The sequence below is a fragment of the Nerophis ophidion genome, linkage group LG14 (assembly GCF_033978795.1).
Source record: "Nerophis ophidion isolate RoL-2023_Sa linkage group LG14, RoL_Noph_v1.0, whole genome shotgun sequence".
NCBI lineage: Eukaryota > Metazoa > Chordata > Actinopteri > Syngnathiformes > Syngnathidae > Nerophis > Nerophis ophidion.
The window spans coordinates 39,165,242-39,187,618 of NC_084624.1; the positions used below are offsets into that span (position 1 = coordinate 39,165,242).

General features: G+C 40.5%; 2 protein-coding genes across 3 annotated transcripts; one reads left to right on the forward strand and one right to left on the reverse strand.

Moving 5' to 3' along the window:
• Nucleotides 1-298: 298 nt before the first annotated feature.
• rnf182 (ring finger protein 182) lies at nt 299-1,961 on the reverse strand. The gene has a single exon (XM_061921134.1). It carries the CDS (start codon nt 1,434-1,436, stop codon nt 672-674), a length of 765 nt encoding a protein of 254 aa, XP_061777118.1. The 5' UTR covers nt 1,437-1,961; the 3' UTR covers nt 299-671.
• A 3,710-nt stretch (nt 1,962-5,671) lies between these two features.
• Nucleotides 5,672-20,082, forward strand: retreg1 (reticulophagy regulator 1). Of its 2 annotated transcripts, XM_061920721.1 has the most exons (10): nt 5,672-5,754; nt 5,832-6,173; nt 6,594-6,703; nt 8,269-8,296; nt 14,778-14,865; nt 14,948-15,032; nt 15,111-15,233; nt 15,316-15,386; nt 19,067-19,190; nt 19,260-20,082. In XM_061920721.1, exons 2-10 carry the CDS (start codon nt 6,001-6,003, stop codon nt 19,736-19,738), a joined length of 1,281 nt encoding a protein of 426 aa, XP_061776705.1. In that variant the 5' UTR covers nt 5,672-5,754; nt 5,832-6,000; the 3' UTR covers nt 19,739-20,082. The 2 variants fall into 2 exon arrangements, with proteins under 2 accessions (XP_061776705.1, XP_061776706.1); XM_061920722.1 differs by lacking the exons at nt 6,594-6,703; nt 8,269-8,296 and having other exon boundaries at nt 5,676-5,754.
• Nucleotides 20,083-22,377: the final 2,295 nt, after the last annotated feature.

The window sequence follows — 22,377 nt, forward strand, 5'->3', positions numbered from 1 at the left end:
CACGCACAGCATAAGACGTTAAACGGACATAAAGAGACGAAGAAGGAGTGGCATAAAACACGTCTTTCTGTGGCAGCATCAAGTAAAGTTGTACGATGAATTGATTAACGTGGACTCCGACTTAAACAAGATGAAAAAGTTATTTGGGTGTTACCATTTAGTGGTCAATTGTACGAAATATGTACTGTACTGTGCAATCTACTAATAAAAGTTTCAATCAATCAATCACATGCAAACAAACCACGGTGCGTTCAAGGACTTCCGAAATGAGGACAAAATGGTGCGTGCCAAACACTCATTAGAGAAGCATGTTTAATGTCAACAGTGGGATTTCTAACAGTTAGGAAAGTTTGTGTCGTGTTTGTCCTCCTACAGAAACCATATTAAAACAAAAAAAAAATTTTTTTCTTCATCTTTTTCCATTTTCATACGTTTTTGAAAAAGCTCCAGAGAGCCACTAGGGCGGCGCCAAAGAGCCGCTTGTGGCTCAAAAGCTGCGCGTTGCCTACTCCTGTGCTAAACATATGTTAAGATAAACATCACATGCATGTTCTCTTGTTAGTGATGACTAATGACTTCTAACATGGGATTCCTAAAGAAGAAGTACAGTTGTCATAATGGCTCAAAAATACTTCCAAGCAGTACGCTACATGTAACCCCCATTGGTCCCACTATGGCGGCATGCATTTCCAGACCTCCCGGCAGAAGCACTGGCAGAAGCCGTAGAACATGACAACAACCAGGCTGGTGGGGATCAGGCCGACCAGCAGCACCCCCACAGTGGTCTGCTGCATGATAAGCAGGTAGACCCCCATGGGCAGCGAGCTGAAGAAGAGCAGGCCCAGCATCCACACCAGCACCCGGGCCGAGGTCTGGCACAGGAGGGCGATGCAGTTCCACCAGGTCCACCTCTGTGTGATGGACGCCATGGAGTCCTGGCTGGACAAACGGTTTGGAGCGTGGGGTCCGCCCTGCCGGTGCAGGGTGTCCTGGCTCAGGGAGGGACGCGGCGGAGTGTCCATGATGGTGATGACCACAAAGTTAGGAGAGCCTCGGATGGAAGAGTAAGTAGAGGGGTCGCCCAGGTTTCTGGGGTCGAGCAGCAGTTCTGTGGTGTTCTCCTGGCGGTACTGAAGGTTCCTTCGGTTTCTGCTTTGCAAAGTCAACATTGCCACCAGGCTGCGGTCGTCCGGCAGGCTGCTCACCACCTCTCCCAACAGGCTGGTGGAGTAGCGGCAGAAGGGGCACACCACGCTACTCGGGGGCGACTCTCCCAAGTCGTGGATTTTGGCGAGACATTTGGCACACAGGCAGTGGCAGCATTCCAACACCTTTGGCCTGCGACACCCCAGATTATAAGCACAGTAGCAAATCTTGCACTCCAGCTCTTCCACATGGCTGCCAACATCCTGAGCGCAGGTCTTTACCTCAAACATCTCAATGTCTATCTTGACTGAAGATCAGCAGGAGATTCCCTACTAGCTATGGTCCAGGCTCAGCCAGGGGGGACCCAGAGGCCCCCTTTCCATTCATGGAGACGATTCCTGACTGTTGTGGAGCTTTCAGGATCATGGTGCTGCAGTCCTGCAGGCTCCGGTGCTGTGAAATACCAGGAGGATAGGTCTCTATCCCCGTAGGATCTCGTCAGGTTCCTGAGAAGGTGGAGGGTCTGATCTTGTTTGGCACTGAAGACCTTTCAAGGGGGAGGCTGCATGCGAGTGTGTGAGGCCGAGAGATAGCTATTAACACAGCAACAAGGACAACAAAGGCCAGCCTGTGCAAACAAGTGCTGGAATTTTCGAGCCAGATCTTTTCTTGCTCAGTGAAATTCAGTCCAATTAGTGACTGACACACTATCTCTATGTGAAACTATCTCTCACATGTTCACTCACTGACAAAACACTTACAAGCGAAAACATTTCAAATCAACATGCACCTTACATTGTTTGAGCACTTTTAAGTCAAGATTTGTGACTGGTTCCATCTACAAAACCCCAAACCAGTGAAGTTGGTGCTTTGTGTAATTCGTAAATAAAAACAGAATACAAGGATTTTCCAATATTTTTCAACCTATATTCAATTGAATAGACTGCAAAGACAAGATATTTAATGTTCAAACTGAAAAAAACGTATTTTATTTTTTTACCAATATATTTTACCAATAATCATTAAGTTAGAATTTAATGACAGCAACACATTGCAAAAAAGTTGGCACAGGGACATTTTTACCACTGTGTTACATGGCCTTTCCTTTGAACAACACTCAGTAAACATTTGGGAACTGAGGACACCTATTTTTGAAGCTTTTCAGGTGGAATTATTTCCTATTCTTGCTTGATGTATAGCTTAAGTTGTTCAACAGTCCGGGGTCTCTGTTGTGGCATTTTAGGCTTCATATTGCGCCCCACATTTTCAATGGGAGACAGGTCTGGACTACAGACAGGCCAGTCTAGTACCCGCACTCTTACTATGAAGCCACGCTGTTGTAACATGTGGCTTGGCATTGTCATGCTGAAATAAGTTTCTCCAAAACATGTATGTACCATTCAGCATTAATGGTGCCTTCACAGATGTGTAAGTTACCCATGCCTTGGGCACTAATACACCTCCGTACCATCACAGATGCTGGCTTATAAACTTTGCGCCTATAACAATCCGGATGGTTCTTTTCCTCTTTGTTCTGGAGGACACGACGTCCACAGTGTCCAAAAGCAATTTGAAATGTGGACTCGTCAGAACACAGAAGACTTTTACACTAATATCATCAAAAGGTTCAGAAAATCTGGAGAAATTACTGCACGTAAGCGATGATATTACGGACCTTCGATCCCTTTGGCGGTACTGAATCAAAATGCGATATCATTATGTAAAGGATATCACCACATGGGCTCAGGAACACTTCAGAAAACCACTGTCAGTAACTACAGTTGGTCGCTACATCTGTAAGTGCAAGTTAAAACTCTACTATGCAAAGCGAAAGCCATTTATCAACAACACACAGAAACGCTGCCGGCTTCGCTGAGCCCGAGCTCATCTAAGATGGACTGATTCAAACTGGAAAAGTGTTCTGTGGTCTGACGAGTCCACATTTCAAATTGTTTTTGGAAACTGTGGAGGTCAGAGGAAAAGAGCCATCCGGATTTTTATAGGCGCAAAGTTCAAAAGCCAGCATCTGTGATGGTATGGTGGTGTATCAGTGCCCAAGGCATGGGTAACTTACACATCTGTGAAGGCCCCATTAATGCTGAAAGGTACATACAGGTTTTGGAGCAACATATCTTGCCATCCACGCAACGTTATCATGGACGCCCCTGCTTATTTCAGCAAGACAATGCCAAGCCACATGTTACAACAGCATGGCTTCATAGTAAAAGAGTGTGGGTACTCGACTGGCCTGCTTGTAGTCCAGACCTGTCTCCCTTTGAAAATGTGTGGCGCAATATGAAGCGTAAAACACAACAACAGAGACCAAGAATGGGAAAGAATTCCAAATTTCAATTCCAATTTCAAAAATTGGTCTCCTCAGTTCCTGAATGTTTACTGAATGTTGTTAAAAGGAAAGGCCATGTAACACAGTGGTAAAAAATGCCCCTGTGCCAACTTTTTTGCAATGTGTTGCTGCCATTATCAATCAATCAATCAATCAATGTTTATTTATATAGCCCCGAATCACAAGTGCCTCAAAGGGCTGCACAAACCACAACGACATCCTCGGTAGGCCCCACATAAGGGCAAGGAAAAACTCTCCCCAGTGGGACGTCGACCATGATGACTATGAGAAACTTTGGAGAGGACCACATAAATTCTAAGTTAATGGTTATTTGCAAAAAAAAAATAGTTTCTCAGTTTGAACATTAAATATATTGCTTTTGCAGTGTATTCAATTGAATTTAAGTTGAAAATAATTTGCAAATCGTATTCTGGTTTTATTTACGAATTACACGATGTGCCAACTTCACTGGTTTTGGGTTTTGTACATGCAATGATGGCTAACATTGGCAAGCCAAATCACTATCATGAAAGCAAATGTATGTTTCACGCACATCTATATTTATGTTATTGTGTGCTAAAAGCTGTACAGGCTGGATATAATGCTTGTAAAACTTAGGAAAATAAGCGTCATTTAGGTATCCGCGTAAAGGTTGAAAACAGCCCCTTTAACTTTTGTTTCAAGTCAAAATTGAAACGACAAAAAATGTGTGCAGCGTTGATAATGTTTTACAACAGTGGTTCTCAACCTTTTTTCAGTGATGTGCCCCCTGTGAACATTTTTTTTAATTCAAGTACCCCCTAATCAGAGCAAAGCATTTTTGGTTGAAAAAAAGAGATAAAGAAGTAAAATACAGCACTATGTCATCAGTTTCTGATTTATTAAATTGTATAACAGTGCAAAATGTTTCTCATTTGTAGTGGTCTTTCTTGAACTATTTGGAAAAAAAGATATAAAAATAACTAAAAACTTAAAAAATTGAAAAGTAAAAAAGTGATTCAATTATAAATAGAGATTTCTACACATAGAAGTAATCATCAACTTAAAGTGCCCACTTTGGGGATTGTAATAGAGATCCATTTGGATTCATGAACTTAATTCTAAACATTTCTTCACAAAAAAAGAAATCTTTAACATCAATATTTATGGAACATGTCCACAAAAAAATCCACCTGTCAACACTGAATATTGCATTGTTGCATTTCTTTTCACAGTTCATGAACTTACATTTATATTTTGTTGAAGTTATCCATCCATCCATTTTCTACCGCTTATTCCCTTTTGGGGTCGCGGGGGGCGCTGGCGCCTATCTAAGCTACAATCGGGCGGAAGGCAGGGTACACCCTGGACAAGTCGCTACCTCATCGCAGGGCCAACACAGATAGACAGACAACTTTCACACTCACATTCACACACTAGGGCTAATTTAGTGTTGCCAATCAACCTATCCCCAGGTGCATGTCTTTGGAAGTGGGAGGAAGCCGGAGTACCCGGAGGGAACCCACGCATTCACGGGGAGAACATGCAAACTCCACACAGAAAGATCCCGAGCCTGGATTTGAACCCAGGACTGCAGGAACTTTGTATTGTGAGGCAGACGCACTAACCCCTCTGAAGTATTATTCAATAAATATATTTATAAAGTATTTTTGAATTGTTGCTATTTTTAGAATATTTTTTAAAAATCTCACGTACCCCTTGGCATACCTTCAAGTACCCCCAGGGGTACGCGTACCCCCATTTGAGCACCACTGTTTTACAAGACTGTAAGAATAGAAAAGAATAGAATAGAATAGACCTTATTGTCATTATATTTGCATATAACGAGAATAAAGACTCCAACTTAAGGGGCGGTTGTGGGAACAAATATGGGGTAAAATAAATAACACAATTGAACTAACTAACCAATAAAAATAACAAGCAATCCTATACAATATATAAAACACTGTAGAAATAAAAAATGCTGTACAATATACAGAACAAGACAAGAGTACCGAAGTAATAACAATCAGTGTCGAACGTATTGCACTCGAAGGGTAGTATTGCACAATAGGGTATTAGGGCAGGATATTGTACAGGGGTGAATTATTATTATTATTATAAGTTAGAGTTCAACATGGTAAGCATTCTTCAGGAAGTTAGGTTTATTTTGAAAACCCATACCGGATTTAGAATGCTAAGCTAAAGGTGAAGCTGACACAAAGTCACTGTGGTGTTTGAAACGACTCTGCGAGAGGAACAGTTCCTCAAGATTCGACTCTCAGGTAAGATTTTCAAAGAGCTAAAAGTCCACTCTCCACTGAGTAGACACATTTTAACCAATCGCGTACGACTTTAACAGATTGAAAGGCGGGGAGAGGGGTACGTGGTGGGCTCACTGCTTCCAATAGTTTAACCACTTGAAAGAATTGAATCTTAGTGGAGGATCGTTGGCGAACGACCATCACCGGCAGCAGGGCAGGAGCGGCGCTGCCCGGCGGAGACTCAACTAGACGAGAAGTGGGCTTGTGATGCTGGGAAACAAGGAAGCAGGGAACTCTGCCGGCGGGGCTCCGAGCCGGACTCCCTGCGGGGAAGGGGTGCGTCCACGCCGGCCTGGGGTTCTCCTGTGCGGCCTGGTGGACTGGAGGCAGAGACCATGCAGGACTTCTACCTTGTTTGCTGCAGCCATCACAGCTTTGTGGTCAGTAATGACGCAGCCTTAACAACAAATCCTCTATTTAAACTCTGTAATAACAATACTTTTTCATCTTCTGTATTATCATGCGTTCACTTTCTGTGGCATTTTTGTTCATCTGTAGAAATATGTGTCATTTGTTGTATTTATCATTGTTTTACAATTCACATCAGGGGCGTTGCTATACTTTTTGATACATTGAGGGCACCGCCCACCTCCATCATGCCTGATACATTATTTTTATCATATTTTTAGACGATTCAGTCACGTGATGATGCTGCAATACACATTATTTTTTATATGTTTGGAGTTTTTAGTTGTGTGATGCTGCTGCAATACACATTATTTGTTATATATATATTTTTTTTTTTCTGCTTGATGATGCTGCAGTACAGTACTGTTAGATGACGTTATGAAAACTTTTAGGTTGGTGGCCTGCAGCTCGTTGCGTGCCTACGCCCTTGTCGCTCTCCTTCTGGCTCTGGCGGTCGCCATGGCGACCGTCATGGATATTGTTGTCCGCCACACATGCAAAGGTAAACGGCTGCCCTTGCCTAAAGTCCAAAATTGTTCGATCTCAGTCAGTGGTTCTCAAACTTTTTTCACTTAGTACCACCTCAGAAAACACTTTGCTCGCCAAGCGCCACCATAACTACCAACATTAATATACAGTATCATAGTAAGCCTAAAGGCCTACTGAAATGACATTTTCTTATTTAAACGGGGATAGTAGGTCCGTTCTATGTTTCATACTTGATCATTTTGCGATATTGCCATATTTTTGCCGAAAGAATTTAGTAGAGAACATCGACGATAAAGTTAGCAACTTTTGGTCGCTAATAAAAAAGCCTTTTTTGTACCGGAAGTAGCAGACGATGTGCGCGTGGCGTCACGGGTTGTGGAGCTCCTCACAACCTCACATTGTTTACAATCATGGCCACCAGCAGCGAGAGCGATTCGGACCGAGAAAGCGGCGATTTCCCCATTAATTTGAGCGAGGATGAACGATTCGTGGATGAGGAAAGTCAGAATGAAGGACTACGAAAAAAAAAAAACTATAGACGGCAGAGCGATTCAGATGTTATTAGACAAATTTACTAGGATAATTCTGGAAAATCCCTTGTCTGCGTATTGTGTTACTAGTGAGATTAAAAGGTCGTACCTGTACAACCTGAAGGTCGGAGGGGTGTGGCCACGGGTGTGGTGACCGCCAGTGTCTCCGAGAGAAGCCACGTTTCTCGACGAGACGAAGGCAGCCGATTGCTTCCTCCACGTTGGAAGCATCAGACGGTCGGGTGCGGCCGGTGGGAGGAGGCAAGAGTATCCGCAAATGCCTCTTTGACAAGTGCAGGTGGAACGACGCAAGTTCTCCGCTCATGTCTAAGGTAAGAGCCGACTTATTACCACCATTTTCTCACCGATACCTGCCGGTTGACATGTGGTAGGGAACCATGTTTGCTTGACCGCTCTGTTCCATAGTAAAGCTTCACTGTCATCTTTTGGGAATGTAAACAAGGAAACACTGGCTGTGTTTGTGTTGCTAAAGGCGGCCGCAATACACCGCTTCCCACCTACATCTTTCTTCTTTGACGTATCCATTATTAATTGAACAAATTGCAAAAGATTCAGCAACACAGATATCCATAATACTGTGGAATTATGCGATGAAAAGAGACGACTTATAGCTGTGAACGGTGCTGGACCAAAATGTCCTCTACAATGCGTGACGTCACGCGCACGCGTCATCATACCGCAACGTTTTAGCATGATACTTCCGCGCGAAATTTAAAATTGCAATTTAGTAAACTAAATGTGTTGCAATGTTAAGATTTTATAATTGATATATAAACTATCAGACTGCGTGGTCGGTAGTAGTGGGTTTCAGTAGGCCTCTAAGTATTCATTAAAAACAAGGCAGAGGTTTTATATAACAATACACACACTGCACTCACATTATCAACAATGATACTCCATTCACAGTACATATCTACCGACTTCTTTGGAGTAATGGTACGCGTACCACAGTTTGAGAATCACAAATCTAAGTCATTAATTATTAATGCTTTAGCAAGTCCACTTATTCTAACCTTCTTCACGGCAGCTCACCTGTGGAGCAGCATGTCAGCCAGGTAAGAGATGCTTAACTCTCACTACATACCCCACCTATCTGAGGAAGGCGGAGCTTATATGAAGGTGTTGTCTTCATGGGGCCCAAGCAATTAAAAGAAAAAGACAGGCCCATTTCTGTAAATACAAGCGTTGAGTCGTGAGGAACATTTTCTGATCTGGCCAGTAACCCCGCCCCTGTCTGAGTGCAACATCTCTATCCTCTGAATGAACCCTGTGATCCATCAACATCACGTATCACGCCAGTCATGCTGAGACTGTTAGTTAATTAGTAGACCAGAACCTTCATGAGCAGATGGAAAAAATGTGTATGTGTGTGTATGTGTAAGCTTGTTGGGATCCAGTACAGATCATGGAGATTTTGGGGGCGCCAGTCTGGTTGTGTATTTATGAGCCGGTGATGGGATAAGTCCTGTAGAATGTCACTAGCATGTTGATGCTGAACTGTTGTGTGACAGGACGGTCCTTTTGATGTGTTGTTTTTGGTTCATAATCATTGATACATAATGATCAGAATGTTGCTCACAGTGGATGTAAAGTAGCTGATGTCGTGTTGTCTTGAACTCATCAATAATGGTACCTCGGTTTATGTTAAACAATCTGTTCCAAAATGTCAGCCATAAACCAAATTGTACAAAAACCAAAGCAAATGTTCCCATGAAAATGTTTTAGATCCAATTATCACATTCTAGACCAGTGGTTCTCAAATGGGGGTACGCGTACCCCTGGTGGTACTTGAAGGTATGCCAAGGGGTACGTGAGATTTTCAAAAACTATTCTAAAAATAGCAACAATTCAAAAATCCTTTATAAATATATTTATTGAATAATACTTCAACAAAATATGAATGTAAGTTCATAAACTGTGAAAAGAAATGCAACAATGCAATATTTAGTGTTGACAGCTAGATTTTTTGTGGACATGTTCCATAAATATTGATGTTAAAGATTAATTTTTTTGTGAAGAAATGTTTAGAATTAAGTTCATGAATCCAGATGGATCTCTATTACAATCCCCAAAGAGGGCACTTTAAGTTGATGATTACATCTATGTGTAGAAATCTTTATTTACAATTGAATCACTTTTTTATTTTTTCAATTTTTAAGTTTTTAGTTATTTTTATATCTTTTTTTCCAAACAGTTCAAGAAAGACCACTACAAATGAGCAATATTTTGCACTGTTATACAATTTAATAAATCAGAAACTGATGACATAGTGTTGTATTTTACTTCTTTATCTCTTTTTTTCAACCAAAAATGCTTTGCTCTGATTAGGGGGTACTTGAATTAAAAAAAATTTCACAGGGGGTACATCACTGAAAAAAGTTGAGAACGACTGTTCTAGACCACTGGTGTCTAACGTACGGCCCTTGGGCCGTATCAGGCCAACAAAGAGGTTTAGTTCAAGATTAGTTTGCTAAATATAAAAATTAGCAGCAATTTTTTATTGAAATAAACATCCACCGATGTCGCAATAGCAATTCAAGTGTAAACCACACATGATACTGTTTAAGGATAACATATCCGCTGACTTTAAGAACCCTCTGGATTGGCTGCCGCTACTCTAATCAGCGCAGGTGCAAGCAATCAGATGCTCCAGTTGTAGCTGGCAGCACATGGCGACAGACGGATGTAGTCTCGACCAGCAATACCTTTTTTCATTGTAAATTATGCACTCAACTCATGAAATAACGAAAAGGTACAATGCAAAGCCTTAAGTCAACATGACCATCCTCTTTGTAGGTAGAGTCCTGTGCAGTGCTAGCAATTGGTTGACAATGCAATGTGCACCATGAACTCCATTGTAAAATGTGTGTTTCTACATTTGTTGTGTGTTCTATTTTATTTAATGTTTAAATCTACCATGTTTACATAAGTTAAGTTTGTAGTTGGGTTACCTTGATTTGGCTATGGTTTCATTTTGATAATTGTTTTGTTTATTCTATATTTGTAATGTTTGAACAGTGGTGGGCCGGCAAGGCCTTCTTTGCTGGCCTAATATAACCAGAAATCATGATCATAATTAAAGATCAAAGTAGTTTGTAATTTACTTTCCCTAAATATCTAAAAGTATTCATATTCTCTTCATGTCATATTATGCTCCTTCTAGCACTGTTCTTTTTAGTTTATAGAGTTTTTTATCCAATCAGAATTCAGCTAGCTTATTTTGCCATGCTGTACCAAATCTGCCAAACGCCTTCAGATTCAGCAATGCTGGCGTCCATGCGCTGTAAGTGAACGGAGACATACAGTGATAGACAGTTGGGATAGCCAATCAGATCACGAGTTGTTGTCAGTAAGGCCTTCTAGCTGGCCTAAGGCAGATATATAGCGATGTTATAAGATAGGCAACAAAAGAACTCCATTACCCAGCATGCCACAGAAGTGTAGACCATGAGCAGTAGCCAAATTTAGGTTGTTGTATGTAGACATGCCGGCAGCGGGAAGTTTTGAATGAGCACGCTCTGGAGTAAACTTAAACGAGGCAGGGGACCGGTACTTTTTAGAGGAGGTGTAGTACAGAATATGATTCTTCAGTATCGCGGTGCTATACTAATACCGGTATACCATCCATCCATCCATTTTCTACCGTTTATCCCATTCAGGGTCGCGGGCGGTGCTGGAGCCTATCTCAGCTACAATCGGGCGGAAGGCGGTGTACACCCTGGACAAGTCGCCACCTCATCACAGGGCTACCGGTATACCGTAAAACCCTAGTCAGAACTATACTCTACTTTTTCATCAGAAATAGCAACTGTGGATTTTGGCATGCATGTGTATGTACTAGCCAGTCTGACCCACTACAAGAGGATAGAGCAAAATAAGGAACTTAGCGGTTACAACTTTTTGACTACAATTGGATGAAAATGGCGGACTCACGCAAAGCTCTTCAGGTAAATCTCTACCATATATGGAGATATCTGCTGATGTAACTAAGGCAGAATATGTCACTAAAGTATCGGATTCCAAATGGCTCGTTTGGGGCAAGTTTGAAAGAAGGCACGATAGTTTTAAAAATAGTGCATCTGGAAAGTATTCACAGCCTTTTACTTTTCCCACATTGTGTTATGTTACAGCCCTATTCAAAAAATTAGTATATTCATTTTGGTCCTCAAAATTCTACACACAATACCCCATGATTTCAATTTGAAAATGTTTTTGATTATTTGCAAATGTATAAAAAACAACACAACTAAGAAATCACATGTACATAAGTATTCACAAACTTTGCCATGAAGCTCAAAAGTGTGTTCAGGGGCATCTTGTTTCAACTGATCATCCTTGAAATGTTCCTGCAGCTGAATTGGAGTCCACACGTGGTAAATTCAGTTGATTAGACCAGATTTGGAAAGGCACACAGCTGTCTGTATTAGGGTTGTACGGTGTACCGGTTCTAATAAAGACTCACAGAAATTGGCCTTGTCTACCGACATCTCGGCCTAGGTTACAAAACTCTGCTGTCTCTGTTTGCGGATATAGTATTGTAAAAAGGATGATGGTCGAGCAACAATAATTTGATTAATTCGAGCCAAAACAAGATCCACATTTCCTTCGCATTCACCAATCATGATGCATTAAGGGACTCTTAGACCAGTGGTTCGCAACCTTTTTTTCAGTGATGTACCCCCTGTGAACATTTTTTTAATTCAAGTACCACCTAATCAGAGCAAAGCATTTTTGGTTGAAAAAAAAAGATAAAGAAGTAAAATACAGCACTATGTCATCAGTTTCTGATTTATTAAATTGTATAACGGTGCAAAATATTGCTCATTTCTAGTGGTCTTTCTTGAGCTATTTGGAAAAAAAAGATATACAAATAATTAAAAACTTGTTGGAAAATAAACAAGTGATTCAATTTTAAATAAATATTTCTACACATAGAAGTAATCATCAACTTAAACTGCCCTCTTTGGGGATTGTAATAGAGATCCATCTGGATTCATGAACTTCATTCTAAACATTTCTTCACGAAAAAATTAATCTTTAACATCAATATTTATGGAACATGTCCACAAAAAAAATCTAGCTGTCAACACTGAATATTGTATTTTTGCATTTCTTTTCACATTTTATAAACTTGCATTCATGTTTTGTTGAAGAATTATTCAATAAATATATTTATAAAGGATTTTTGAATTTTTGCTTTTTTTAGAATATTTAAAAAAAATTTCACGTACCCCTTGGCATACCTTCAAGTACCCCCAGGGGTACGCGTACCCCCATTTGAGAACCACTGTATTAGACTGACAGAAAATAGAACTCTTCAAGAAAGAACAAACAAATGTGGTTATTATCAGAAATGCACAATTCCTCCACAGCAGTGTTTGAAAAAAAAAAAAGTCAATTGACACGAGTGAAATACAAAAAAAAAAGGTCCATCCACATGAAAATACATTCACCGGCAATCATGCACATTTTTTCCGAGGCAGAAAAAGCAACTACATGACACGTGTATATTTAAATCCAGTACACATAAATGTTTTTTTTAATCGCGTGATTGGGTGGGGAGGGTGGGGTAAACAGTGTCAATTAATCTTGTTCTGCCCGAGGTCGGAATTTTTTGCCCCCTCTGCGATTGAGTTCATCACCCCTGGTGTACGCGACATTTGTCTGCTGTTGTGTTGCTATTATTATCACCTGTTGCTGCTGCCGCTCAGGCAAAGGATTGTGGGACAAAGACCCAAATGTCATTTGTGTCATTGTCCTACTGCACTACATCATTCCCCGTGCTTTATATCTCTACTTTCATAATTTTACTCTTTATTGTGGTCATCGTCACCTTGTGTTTATGAACCTGGGTTACATGCAGTGGGGAGACAAAGCTGTCAATCAAATCCTGCCAATGTGTGTGTGTGTGCAATGTGTGTGTGTGTGTGTGTGTATTGTACAAGTGTAAAAACATCATGTGGGTGTTGGCGCAAAGACGACGACATGTTCCCACAACAAACTTCAAATGTCTCAATAGTTGTGAAATCTGAACGGTCAGTGTGTGTGTGTGCGTGCGTGTGTGTGTGCGAGACTCAGCTGTTTCCTGAACATGCAGCATCAACGCAGCGACAGTTGTACCAATCGCTGGCAGGCATGGGAGGGGGTGTGCTCCGTCGCGGGCCCTCTGACTGGACGCAGGTCAGCTGATAGAAATCAAACACGCGTCACATGTCAGTTATTTACCATCTCAACAGATGAGTCAGAGCTGTCAATCAACAGTGCAGGCGTGACTGAAGCGTTATGAATATTGACGTTGTTTCCTATTTGCGGTGATAAAAAACCACATGTTAGTCTGAAGGGGTGGGGGGGTTCTACTTTGCCCCCACCCCTACCTTCTTTTACCACGTCATGACACTGTCCTGCTGGCGGCTGCCTGTCACAAAGTAGTGTGACCGTGTTATTTTTAGCGCCGGGGGCTTGAAATAAGCGGGCCTGGCTTCACTGCATAAACACAAGTTGCCTTCACTTCAACACTAGCTGGGCTCGAACCTGCGCATTGTCACTCTCAGACCGACACTTCTTTTGTTTAACTGGTTCGTTCTTTGGCTGCCGAAGCTGCGGACATGTCTCCCGAGGAACGTGGACTCAGGTACTTGATGGCGTTCGAAACCCTCATCGGGTCTCGGAGGATTTGTTTGCTAGTCTTTGTGCTTCCTGTACAGGTGACAATTATTTGTTTGTGCGCTCTGGGGTCTTTCACTTGGTTGTTCTACTGTCGTCAAAGTCCAACATTAGAGCTTTGCTGTGTCCTACTGGTTCAGACCACCAAACTTGTTATCCTGTCTTATCTTAAACATTCCCCCTTTCCATTGCTCACATTGTCTATTTTTAGAACAATGATGTCTTACTGTTGTATTGAAGGAATGCTAGGTAAACAAACACGATTTGTGGGCACGGGTATGCTATGATAGCTTGTTGCGCTAAAAGAAGTTGTCTGTAGCGTTCATTTTGGGGCTGCTTCATGGAAGATTAAAAGTCCCGTTAGCACCTTTATCCAGATTTGCACCAAACCCGTAACATAGTTTAACCCAACTTACCTATGTCGTTTGTATATTTAATATAGTGTCCTAGTGTACCTAGAATAGACTCCGGCACCCTCCGCGATCCCAAAAGGGACAAGCGGTAGAAAATGGATGGATGATGTACCTAGAATCTTGCTGACTCAAGAGCCATGTCCAATGTCAACAGGTGACTCAGCATGTTCTTTTAGGAGTCGTTCATGGAACTAAGTGGGGTCTCGCTCACGTTTCCCAGGAAACAGCCTCCTTTGGAAAGGGAGGGGGTGAAGATGCACATGTGCAAAAATGTGGGGGTTATTAATGGTCAAACAGGGGCGAGGGGGTGTGGGGGGGCGGGGGGGGGGGGTCTGGCACGCCAGCACTGCCTCATCGACACTGTCTCGTCTGTTTTGACTCTTCAATTCCACGTAGCACAAACACGTCAATGTGTCATTTTTAAGACGGCCGACAGTAACTTTTAAATTCCCTCTTGCAGCTGGGAGATGATGGACACGGGTCAGGACAGCTCGCTCCGCCTCTTCCTGCAGGAGATGTCAGCGTTCAAGCAGCAGAACCCTGGCAAGGTGAGGCAGAAGCGGACCCAGTCAGGAGGACAGTGTTGGTAAATGTTGGTTCTTTTAAGCACACGCCTTCTTTGTCCTGCAGTTCTGTTTGCTGGTTTGCAGCTTTTGCACCTTCTTTGCTGTCGTAGGACGCTACATTCCTGGGATGGTGGTCTCCTATCTTCTTGGTGAGCGTTTGTCTCGTCAAAGCTCCTCATAAGCACGTTGTCACTTTTTTTAAGACTTGTCTGTCCTGTCCGGCGTAGTGCTGTCCGTCTTCCTGTGGCCTCTGCTCTCATCTCATGAGGTTTCCTTGTGGCTGAAGCCGGTTCTGCAGAAACTGGACTTTGGCATTGGGGCCTACCTGTGGAAAATCAAAGAAAATCACGGTGCTGATTCGGCATTAAATCATTCAAATAATGTACTTTGCATCATCTGGGCTGTAGACTCATGCGCTTCTGTTGTGGTCAGAGAGAAAACTGATGCAGGCTATCGCCGAGAGAGAATCCATCGAGGCGGACCTTTCGACCATGTTTCCCAAGGTGGGCTTGTCATCTCAATTGAAAAAAAAACACTTCCAGTCCTAACTTGACTTTAATTTTGGATTTGGGTTGTAATTAAAGCAGAAAAGAAAAACTGCACACAAGGGTGCTAATGACATGAACATTATCTGTCTAGGGTACACTCACTAAAGACAATACATTATATTTATCTGCAATTAATCGTGATTAATTTTGAGTTAACTATAAACAAAGTGCGATTAATCGTGATTAAATATTTTAATTGTTTGACAGTCATTAAAACACAAGAGCTGTTGTTGGCCACAACTCACAGCCAGACACTAGAGATGTGACGTTTGCGAACAAATCAAATATTTCGAATGGCTTTTTAAAGTGAATGATGAGAACTCATTCAAAAATGGGTCAAAAGAAACCTTACAGCATTTGGATTCACTTTTTTGTAAAGTACGTGAAATATATGACACCAGGTTGAGTAGTTTAATTTTGTATGCACAATTTTATTATGTGTTAGTGTTTCTTCTAGTTTTAATTAATTTATACTTTTTGTATACATTCTGTTCTTATTTAGTATTTGTGTATTTTATTGGTACGCCACAAAAGTGAGGAAAAATTTAAACATCCAATTATAGTTAATATTTCAGATTGTTTTTGTCTCTCTGTCTAATCCCTCTCTTGTCCCCACAATTTCCCCCTCTGTCTTCCTTTTTTTCTCTTTCTATCCCCTCCTACTCCGGCCCAGCTGCACCAAATGATAATATAAATACATTTAATAAAGTCAAATACAAATAAGGCAACAAGAGAAGTATTCTACACTTCTCTTTTGTGAAGTAAATCTGAACAGCCGATATGGGCATCTACATCAACTATATGATTTGCCTCAGAATCTGGACAGGACACAAAAAAAAAAAAAAAATACATAAATAAATAAATATTTCAGATTTATTCCCACCAACAAGTAATAATGATGTACATTAGGAATTGTTCCTATTCACATCTATATTACATTAAATTATCAAATAAATCATGAATTGATTAAATAGATTAAAAATATATATTAAATAAATAAGGAAATAATTATATAAGGAAACAGTACAATCAATAAATAAATTATTAAATAAATATTTAAATATTACAACTAATTACATGACTAAAAAATTAAATGGATGTTTAATTATTTAAGTATGTATTTATTTAAGCCAGTACCATTTGACCCTACATATTAAAGGGGCTGTTTGCAACAGTTACACAGATGCCTAAAGGGCGTTAACTTAGTTTAAGCCACAGGTGTCAAACTCAAGGCCCGAGGGCTTCATTTGGCCCACCACGTCATTTAAAGCGGCCCACGAAAGCCCTGAAATAATGAGTCAATAAAGCATTTTATCATTTACTAGATATAATCTTTTTATTGTGATAGACAGAAATACATGTATTGCATGCTATTGAGTATATTTTAAACTTTATTATCTATTAATGCAACAAATATGATACTATCATTACTTTCAAACTTTTTCAAATTTAAAACAAAATAAATATCTGCTTGAGTTATATTAAAGCAAGTTATTCATCCAATTGTACACTGTAAAAATAACAATAGATTTTACAGTTAAAAAAAAACTGGTAGCTCAGTTGCCAGGATTTTACAGTAAAAAAAACACAACTCTGGTACTGTTTTTCCATTTACACCAATATGCTTTAAAAAATAGTGTAAATTTTACAATGAAGCTGCCATTTTTTTTTTTTTTACTGAAAAATCCTTTTTGGTTATTTTTACAGTGTATGTGATACAAATACAATAATCAAATACATAGCAATGAATTTTATAATATCATGAGGTAAATGCTTATACATTTATATTCATAAATTATATACAGTTACACGTGGCCCCTTAGGGCAGCCATGACTGCGATGTGGCCCTCAGTGTAACCGTGTTCGACACCCCTGCTTTAAGCGATATATCCCGCTGTCTTCTTGGACGTACATACGTAACACGTGTACGCACATTAGCTAATAATAGCGATTTGGATAGTTTGCATTAGCTGTCATTGAATATAGACAGCAACAAGACTGCAAATCGTTTGTTGCTTATGTGCCAGCTGATATGCTAACTCATTTAGGTAGATGATAAACTTAACCAACACATCCTTACTTCTTCGTTTATTTCAGATACCAGACAGATATTGACCTTTCAGACTGCTACCAAAAACCAAAAAACGGAATATGTAAAGATCTGACAGAAGACAATAAAACAAAGTTGTTTGTTTTTTGGTGTTCTCACCTTGCTCTTTAATGGGAATGTAAACATCTTAAAGTCCTAACTCTCCACAACAACATTGCTATTCCTATTATCCAACCACACATGTTTTTACCAGCTGAAAAATCAAGATGGCCGCAAGTTCAAAAGGGCTGTTTAACTGTGTATACTGGCTACTTATGTTGTCAACCTTGAGTGGTCAGTATAAGTTCTATTGAGTTGTCTCTATAGTTAAGTTTGATTTTACTTCTTAATTCTTGTTGGACTAGTATTTCCTGACGGGAGTGAAAAGATTCAAAACATTTCCACAATTTCTAGACCAGTGGTTCTCAACCTTTTTTCAGTGATGTACCCCCTGTGAAAATGTTTTTAATTCAAGTACCCCCTAATCAGAGCAAAGCATTTTTGGTTGAAAAAAAGAGATAAAGAAGTAAAATACAGTACTATGTCATCAGTTTCTGATTTATTAATTTGTATAACAGTGCAAAATATTGCTCATTTGTAGTGGTCTTTCTTGAACTATTTGGAAAAAAATATATAAAAATAACTAAAAACTTGTTGAAAAATAAACAAGTGATTCAATTATAAATAAAGATTTCTACACATAGAAGTAATCATCAACTTAAAGTGCCCTCTTTGGGGATTGTAATAGAGATCCATCTGGATCCATGAACTTAATTCTAAACATTTCTTCACAAAAAAAGAAATCTTTAACATCAATATTTATGGAACATGTCCACAAAAAAATCTAGCTGTCAACACTGCATTTCTTTTCACAGTTTATGAACTTACATTCATATTTTGTTGAAGTATTATTCAATAAATATATTTATAAAGGATTTTTGAATTGTTGCTATTTTTAGAATATTAAAAAAAAAATCTCACGTACCCCTTGGCATACCTTCAAGTACCCCCAGGGGTACGTGTACCCCCATTTGAGAACCACTGTAAGACTGTTAGCATTCTTCAGGAAGTTAGGTTTATTTTGAAAGCCCATACCGGATGTAGAATGCTAACCTATAAGTGAAGCTGACACAAAGTCACTGTGGTGTTTGGAACGACTCTGCGGGAGGAACAGAATATTTTTAGAATATTTAAAAAAAAATCTCACGTACCCCTTCGCATACCTTCAAGTACCCCCAGGGGTACGTGTACCCCCATTTGAGAACCACTGGTCTAGTGGATAGGTTGATTGGCAACACTAAATTGGCCCTAATGAATGAACATGAGTCTGAATGTTGTCTGTCCATCTGTGTTGGCCCTGCGATGAGGTGGCGACTTGTCCAGGGTGTACTCCGCCTACAGCCCGAATGCAGCTGAGATAGGCTCCAGCATCCCCCCGCGACTCCGAACGGGAAAAGCAGTAGAAAATGGATGGATAGATGTTTTTAATGTCCAGACAAGTTTATTAATAGACGGGTGTTTTTATTTTTTATATGGCTTTCCATAGTTGGACTCTACGGCCTGTAAGGAGATGTCTGTGTCGGACACGTCTATTTCTGAGGTGACGTGGACGGACAACAGCACCTTCAACCTGTCAGAGGAACATACGCCCCAAACGGAGAACTCTGAAGGTACGAGACATCATCAAATAGCAGTGGGAGGAGCCTATTTGACATTGTTGTGATGCACTAACCACACAGACCTCAACCGAGAAGACGTGTTCACTGGCGGTCTCCCAGACTTTCCCTCTCTTGACAACGGGGCGACGACCAATGGCGACGAAGATGACGACTTCAGCCTTCCTCAGCCAATCAGAACCAAGCATAGAGCTTGCCCTGCGGAGGACACGCCCACCTATACAGCTCTGGACCTGGTCCATCATATGGCGGGCGATGTCATAGCCACCGCCATCACGGCCGCCATCCAGGAAAGAATAGAGGCGGTTTGCTTCCCGGCGAGCTCAGACCAGAACTGTCCAGAGCAGTCCAGACTACCAGAATCCACCAGGGCACTGGAACTGGCCGACGAGTCTGACAGCGAAATGGAAGACTTTGAGCTGCTGGACCAGGCCGAGCTGGAACAATTGGAGGGGGAGCTGGGTTTAGCGACCGACAGAGAAGATCAGGACAACACCCACAAAGGTTCTGGTTTCTTTTCCAAACTGCTGAGACGTCAATGACAGGAAGGAGTTTTCATTCGGCTTTGCTCTTATAATATCTTTCAAAACCGACAGTTTGTTGGAGCTGGAGGAGAATCTTTGTCAGTTTTGTGTCGAATGTAAATGTTCTTAATCATCTCAAGCTGGTTTGTTAGTTTTCTTTAACAGTTTCATTGTGGCTCTTCTTTTTTTACTCTGTCCATTTTTTTATTTTCATAACTTTTTCATGGTACATTTGTTGCTTTACTATCTCGAGCTTCAGTAAAATGAATAACTTCAGAGTATGTACATGATTTATGTGCACTTTAGTGAAAACAAATTCACCTTGTCACCATTAAAGTTAGAAAGATCTTGGCACATTCAAAGTTTTTGGATCAATAACTCAGTAGCAAAAAATCTTTAAAACACAAACAATGCCTCTTTCTAACCGCTGTAGAGGTAGATAATGATTTGTCACTGAAATATATGTGTGCTTGTACGTGTGTGCAACCCCATAAATGTTAAATAAATTATAACTTCACAGTACCAAAAATAAATCAGATATATGGTCTCATGTTAATAATACCACATTTATCATTTTGGACGGATCATGTTTTGTATATATTTTAAACATATAAATAATGATAAATAATATTCAATAACTTAATGATTATACATAATATAGTCTCAAAAACACATAAAACATAAGTATCTTGTTGGTTCGACTACAAGTTTTATTTTGTAAAAATTTTTTTTGCTGATTTTTATGAATTATTTTGATTGATTGATTGATTGATTGAGACTTGGGCAGCACGGTGAAACAGGGGTTAGTGCCTCTGCCTCACAATATGAAGGTCCTGGGTTCGCTCCTGCGCTCGGGATCTTTCTGTGTGGAGTTTACATGTTCTCCCTGTGACCGCGTGGGTTCCCTCCGGGTGCTCGGGCTTCCTCCTACTTCCAAAGACATGCACCTCATTTACCATGAATTGATTAACGTGGACCCCGACTTAAACAAGTTGAAAAACTTATTCGGGTGTTACCATTTAGTGGTCAATTGTAGGGAATATGTACTGTACTGTGCAATCTACTAATAAAAGTTTTAATCAATCAATCAAAACCTGGGGATAGGTTGATTGGCAACACTAAATGGTCTCTAGTGTGTGAATGTTGGCTGTCTATCTGTGTTGGCCCTGTGATGAGGTGGCGACTTGTCCAGGGTGTACCCCGCCTTCCGCCTGATTGTAGCTGAGATAGGCTCCAGCGCCCCCCGCGACCCCAAAGGGAATAAGTGGTTTAAAATGGATGGATGGATGGATGATTGAGAAATGTATTAGTAGATTGCACAGTACAGTACATGTTCCATATAATACAATTGACCACTAAATGGTAACACCCAAATAAGTTTTTCAACTTGTTTAAGTCAGGGTCCACTTTAAATCAACTCATGGTATTTGTAGTTTCTAATTTTCGATAGCTTTATGAATATACATTATATTGTCCTAAAAACACATGACACATAGCTGGTGTCTAGCTGAATATATTACAAGTCTTATTTTGGGAAAAAAAATCCAAGTTGCTGATTTAAAAAAAAAATATTTCTGATCTTCAATAGCATATGAATACATTCCATCCATTTTCTACCGCGTGTTCATGTCATGGTTGCTCAGACTGTAGCAGATTTTTCACCCCGTTTACGACTGGCATTAACATGAAACATGGGAGTGTAATCTATTACTTGACTTTTCTAGCCTTTTTTGATGCAAAATGATTAATTACATCATCATACGAAATCTGTTGTGCAACTGTATGATTAATGCTGATTATAGCAAGTCCACAGACAGGCTCCTGTGACAATGAGGATCTCAAGTACGTTTTAATAAGCTTCACTTATCCACCAGACAATCAACCGGAGTCTTGTGAGTCACATAAATGACTGCATAGACTTTTTTTTGTTCTTGCCATTTTTACACAACCCAATTAATTACATGTTGGTCTATGAGTCTTCGCCCCTCACCCCTTGCCAACATATCAGTAACAGTTTTATTCGAAACACCAAACCACCATTTTGCTTGTCCTTTTAGCAGCTCAGTCATAGTTTTTTTCAACATGTGGCGGAAAATCGGGGGTCTGTTTTGGTCCTCCGATTTTCCGCCTCAGAGGGTCCCCCTTTTTCCGCCTCGAGTTCTGTATAAAACCGAAGCTGAAATGTGCCGGATGGGCGGAGGTGTTAATGACCTGCACCAGAGGCGGATTATGAAAAAGGATGAAATTAAAATGACAGGCCTGCAAATTGCCACCCTTACCTTAGAGCAAATGTGCCACCTTCTCAAAATAAATAGGGCCACTAAAGGAAATGAGTGGCAGTCGTATAGCAAACTGGCAAGTTTTGGATGTGATCTTTTTTTGTGTGTGCACACGCCCTCACATAGATTGTCCCCTGGGCGGTCGCCCTATTGCCCATGTCACAAACTGGCCCAGTTTTTATAAAAAGATTAGCGAAATTACAAACCATGCACTTTGTTCTAATGATTCTTGACACAACATTTATGTTTATTTTTGAATACATTTTTGTTGTTTTTCCCTGTTATTTTGCACTAGTGGCAAAATGATTCAATGATATTTGAATCTAACAAACATCTGCCTCATATTTGAGGAGGTCCGGCCAAGACGGCATCAGAATA